Genomic DNA, 5,305 nt, shown 5'->3' with positions numbered 1-5,305 from the left:
CAGTACTAGCCAAGACACCTGCTACAGTACATGCCTTTGGATGGTAAGGCACCGGTGAATAGTATTTTCTACAACGGTGGACAATACCGTAATTTTACTGCAATGACTTACTGTAGCGCATATACTGTACATAAAATACTATAGTGATTGTACTGTAGTATGGTACTGTATCTGAACTATGATGATTGATCTCACTCGTTTATTACCAGTCCGATTGATGGTAGGATAAAATCATAGATACTGTTTATCCGTGACTTTACTCCCTCGTATCAGGATCTCAGTCAGTCCTTGGATGGCTAACACAGGAAATTTCGTATCCGTATAACATACCCGTGTCTGTTGTTGACTATGACTAATTGAGCGAACTCACCAACCCGTGTCAGTTACTCCTGGTGACTGAACCCATCAGTGCGAGTCCTACTTCGAAAGTCCAGAACAGGAACAGCAGGGCCCCTCTTACTTGAACAGGCCAAACCCCAAAGCCTCTTGTACAAATGGGAAATGCATTTTCGTATGTTTTTACGTAGGAACAATCTATCTGGAGTAGCTATCTCTCTGATATGAAATTCATTAATTTATTAATTCTTTTATCTACTTATAACTTTTTTTATCTACTATTCTAACATAAATCTTATCGTAAGTAAACAGTTCTAACATGAAATTTTCCTCTCCAGCCCAAACACCCGGCGTGCTCCAACGACGAACCGACGCAGCTCGCCTCGCGCGCTCCCCGCGAGTCCGGTCCGGTCACGCACGACCAACGCGACGCGTACCGAGTCAGAACTCGCGTACTCCGTAGGACCGTAGCCCGTACCCATCCAGCCACGTCACTTGGCGCAGAACGAATCGCGCGGTCCTCTCTCTATTTGAAGTCCAAGCGTCTGTCATCTCCCGAGTCGGAGCTGAGCTCCGTGCGGTGCAGGCAGGTGCAGAACAGCAAGAACTAAGCAACTTGATTTCTCTCGGCCGGCACGTCGGTGGCGGCGGCGAGCATGGGGATGCGCGCGCTGGCCGTGCTGGGGCGGTGCGTGCGCGCGCCGTACCGGGCGCTGGTCCGCGCGCGGGACCTGTACGTGAGCCGGATGACGGCCTGCGCGGGGCCGAGGGGCGGGGGGCCGGTGGGGCTGGTCGCTATGCCGCGGAGCCAGAGCCACGGGTTCTACCGGTCGGCCGGGGGTTCAGGCGAGGACGACGTGCGGGAGCTGATCCGAGCCGCCTCCCGCGCCGGCGCGCCCAGGCCCGCGGGCGTCGGGCCGCGGAGCCAGAGCGTGGCCATCGGGAGGATCGACGAGGACCGGCCGTGCGAGTTCGGGCTGGAGGACGAGGAAAGGGCGCAGGCGCTCGGGCCCAGGAGCAAGAGCTGCGCCGTGGGACCGTCGGACAGGACCGCTCGCAGAGCTGGGGTCGCGGCTTAGCTCAACACCGGCACAGTGACGGGGCTGACGGCAGTATGATGCATACGTGTGACTCGTACAATTGCATTTACGTAGTTTCTTTTGCGACTGCAAATCTGAAATCTGAAGTCTTCGGCAGTGAGCTCCAAACTGAGCACGGCTCGATCGATCGATAGAGAGAGAGTCCCCAATCTTAGCTAATGTAGCACGTACTATAAACTCCGTATATCAAGTATTACATCGTTCTGACTACCATTTGTGAAACGGAGTTGATAAAAAAAAAATCCGTTTTGATGCCATCTCGAACAAAACTCGTCGTCTTTCTTGACCGTCGTCATTCAATAACGGGCAGCAGCAATCTGCTCGCCCGGATGGCCTTCGCCGACTCTGACTCGGCATGCGAGACTACGCGTTTCTCGAACATATTCAAGCACAACAATGGAGTGTCTGCGTTATTGAATGGTTTAATGGTGACGGATGTGTCGTTACAATTTGTTAGGTAGACTAATTACAGATTTATATCTAAAAATACATATTGCAACACGAGAAGCTAAACACTGTGAGTTACAACTTGTTATTCACACTGCGTACATCCTCCAGTTACAACTCGAAACACTGTGAATTACAACTTGTTGGTAGATCAGTTACAACTTCACGTCTATAAATGCATAATTGCAACACGAGAAGTTAACACTGTGAGTTACAACTTGTTATTCGTACTGCATACATCCCTAGTTATAACCTGAAACATTATGAGTTACAATTTGTAGGGTGTGCACATACCTGAACTACAATAAACATACCTACAGAATATATATATATATATTCATGGTTTTCAGGCGATGAGCAACGTCGGCGGCGAGCTCCCCTTCGGGTTCAGGGAGGGGGTTGCTGGGGGTCGGTTTGCGGTCCCTAGCTTAGAAAAGAGATTTTAGGTGGCAGACGAGTCCGACGGAGGCGACAGTCGGTAGGCGGAGTAGCGAGGCAGGGCGCTGCAGGCCACGAGCAGTGGAGGACGACCGGTGGGCGGGGTTAGGGCGGGGACGTCACGTCGCGTGGGGTTGGCACAGAAGGGGCGGCGGCGACGTCGCCGGGGACGAAGGCAGGTAGGTGGGAGGTGGGGGAGTGTGATGAGGATTAGGCGACGAGGTAGGGGAGACGTGCAAGCGGAAGTAAGAAGAAAGAAGAAGATCGGACGGTCCACATTATCGGCTGAAATGGATTGAAAATTAGTCACCCCATATGTAAATAGTTCCCTGTATATCATATGTTTGAAGTAACATTGATGACAAATAAAATAATAATATTGCCATTTTACTTAATACATATTGTAGAATGTATTGTCGATCAAAGTAGTACTAAACAGTAAAGTCAATTTAGAAAGGGGTGGCGTTCTTTTTCCTGTACATCAATCTCATCACAGTAAATCAAATTGGCTGAGGGAGATAGTGCAAGGGGACGCTAGTAGAAGAAAATTAAAGTTGATAAGGACGACGCACCTTCAGGAGATCCTTGGACTCCGCTTCCCCCAGGCCCCAGTGGCTTCAGTTCGTAGACATGCCCATGCCACTCCGCTGCATGCCCCGCGCAGTGCCGGGCGACGTCCTCCCGCCGCGTCGTCAGGATGATACGGCTGCCCTTGTTGCCGAACTGAAAAACTCTCCATATGACCAAGTGGCGCTTCTCCCGCAGGTACAACCCGATTTCCTGGTCGCGTGACAGGCCCAACTCCTTGCTCAGCCCAGAAAGGATGAAAGAATGCATTACGTGAAAAAGGGATAAAGTTACGTAATTTAGTAACAGATAATTATACGATATATCATTTATATAGTCTCAAATTGGGATTAAATATAGATATGTTATATATTGTAAATTATAGGTGACGGGTTATAATACCGTCCATCACTTATAATATATGTAACCAGTTATGACTACATCTGTCATTTATAATTTGATCATAGGTGACGGATTTCTTCACATCAGTTATAAGTGACGGGTCATATTACGACCCGTCACTTATAACTTGGCACAGGTAACGGATCTTCTGCACAAGTAATAAGTGATGGATCATATTACGACCCTCATTTATGATAAGTCATAAATGACTGGTAATCTTATAATCCATCATTTATAATTTAGATCTGTTATAAGATCAAGTTTGTTACTGTGCGTGCCCAGATTGGCTAGCACTGTGCGCGTGCAGTAGATCAACAATTTTGTCCGGTTCTGCTAGAGACTCTCTAATATTTTGTTGATTCGAGTTTGAATTGGTGCTAGGTCTTTAAGGTTTGCATCTCTACTTTTCCTCCTCCTATAATTTCTATTTGGTAGATTTGTTGTGTTTTAAGTGGTAATCAGCTATTTTGCATCTTTTCCAAAATCTTAATACAAGTGAGCTGTATTTATATTAGATTTAGTATCAGGTTTGCCCGATCTACCGCGAGATGCCATAGATCTAGTGTAATTGTATGAAATTTTTAGTCGCATGCTTAACCACAAAATTAAGGTAATTGTTAATGAAGAATTAATATTTTTATATTAATTGTAGATGACGGACAAAAGTTGGATGTACCTTGAGAGCTGAACTTGTCTGAAGTATCTGAGCGGAGTAAAGCATTTTATGAGTGCTGCCTTGGTGGATATGAAAGATTATGGTAAAACGGTAATGTATTATCCATGTCACGACTACAGGAATGATAAGATGTCGGTGTATTAGAAACCAGGGGTCCCTGAATCCCGAGACCGGGCCGGCCATCCGCCACATGTCACCATCCCGCGAGGTCCACCCTGCAGGATAAGAAAAAACTAAGTCCCGGGGGAAGGTGCTCGGGGCCGTAGCCTCTAGGTTCCTGAGCACCCCAGTTCCCCGATGATCCACAGAGTCCAAGTACCGAGAAGGAAGTGCTCGGAAGGTTTCTCACTTATCCCCGAGTACTGTAGTCCCCTGATGATCCAAACACCGAAGTGCTCGGGAGAGAGTGCTCGGGGCTGCACGTGGCAGCCCCCGAGGACTCGGTTCCCCGAAGGTCCCACCGAAATGCTTGGGAGAGAGTGCTCGGGGCTGCACGTGGCAGCCCCCGAGGACTCGGTTCCCCGAAGGTCTCACCCAAGTACTCGGGAGAGAGTGCTCGGGGCTGCACGTGGTAGCCCCCGAGGACTCGGTTCCCCGAAGGTCCCACCGAAGTGCTCGGGAGAGAGTGCTCGGGGCTGCACGTGGCAGCCCCCGAGGACTCGGTTCCTCGAAGGTCTCACCGAAGTACTCGGGAGAGAGTGCTCGGGGCTGCACGTGGCAGCCCCCGAGGACTCGGTTCCCCGAAGGTCTCACCGAAGTGCTCGGGAGAGAAGGCTCGGGGCTGCACGTGGCAGCCCCCGAGGACTCGGTTCCCCGAAGGTTCGCGCAAGATCGTCCGACGACCCGAAGGGTCCCATCGTCGGGGTGTCAGCCAGTCAAAGGCCCAATGCCGCATTTAATAGGCACGCGCGGCCTAACATCCTGACATTCTCAGCTGCCCACGCTCCAGTGTCAGACCCTGCCATGCACTGGCAGGGGGGCGTGGATCCATTAAATGCACGGGTCCCGTCCCGTTTCATTCGGGTGCCTCGGGATAACATTGCCAGAATCAAAGCGCTCCGCCTGCCACCCCACCCTGGCAGAAGAACAAGACAGGGTGGGCGCACCGGGCACCTCTGAGGCTGCACGGTGGGCCCCCTTAATGGCGCCCGAGGGCATCCACAGTGGCGGGTGGTCGGATGCGCGCCGTATTTTTCCACCGCCCCTGTCACTTCGCCAAGACGGAATGATGATACCTTTCTCCGTGGCACCTTGGCACTCGCACCCCCTCTTTCCCATTCAGGATATGTCGAGGTCGGCGCGCCTATAAAAGGAAAGAATGGAGAACACGTAAAAAGAC

At 50.6% G+C, this 5,305-nt stretch overlaps 1 protein-coding gene across 1 annotated transcript; it reads left to right on the top strand.

Moving 5' to 3' along the window:
* Positions 1 to 905: 905 nt before the first annotated feature.
* Positions 906 to 1,722, top strand: LOC133914148 (uncharacterized). The gene has a single exon (XM_062357291.1). It carries the CDS (start codon positions 993 to 995, stop codon positions 1,413 to 1,415), a length of 423 nt encoding a protein of 140 aa, XP_062213275.1. The 5' UTR covers positions 906 to 992; the 3' UTR covers positions 1,416 to 1,722.
* Positions 1,723 to 5,305: the final 3,583 nt, after the last annotated feature.

The sequence above is a fragment of the Phragmites australis genome, chromosome 4 (genome assembly GCF_958298935.1).
Source record: "Phragmites australis chromosome 4, lpPhrAust1.1, whole genome shotgun sequence".
In the NCBI taxonomy this organism is placed as follows: domain Eukaryota; kingdom Viridiplantae; phylum Streptophyta; class Magnoliopsida; order Poales; family Poaceae; genus Phragmites; species Phragmites australis.
This window is presented reverse-complemented; position numbering and strand designations above follow the sequence as displayed.

Excerpts from the sequence above, each read along its gene's own strand:
- LOC133914148 (XM_062357291.1), top strand. The coding sequence starts at position 993 with ATGGGGATGCGCGCGCTGGCCGTGCTGGGGCGGTGCGTGCGCGCGCCG.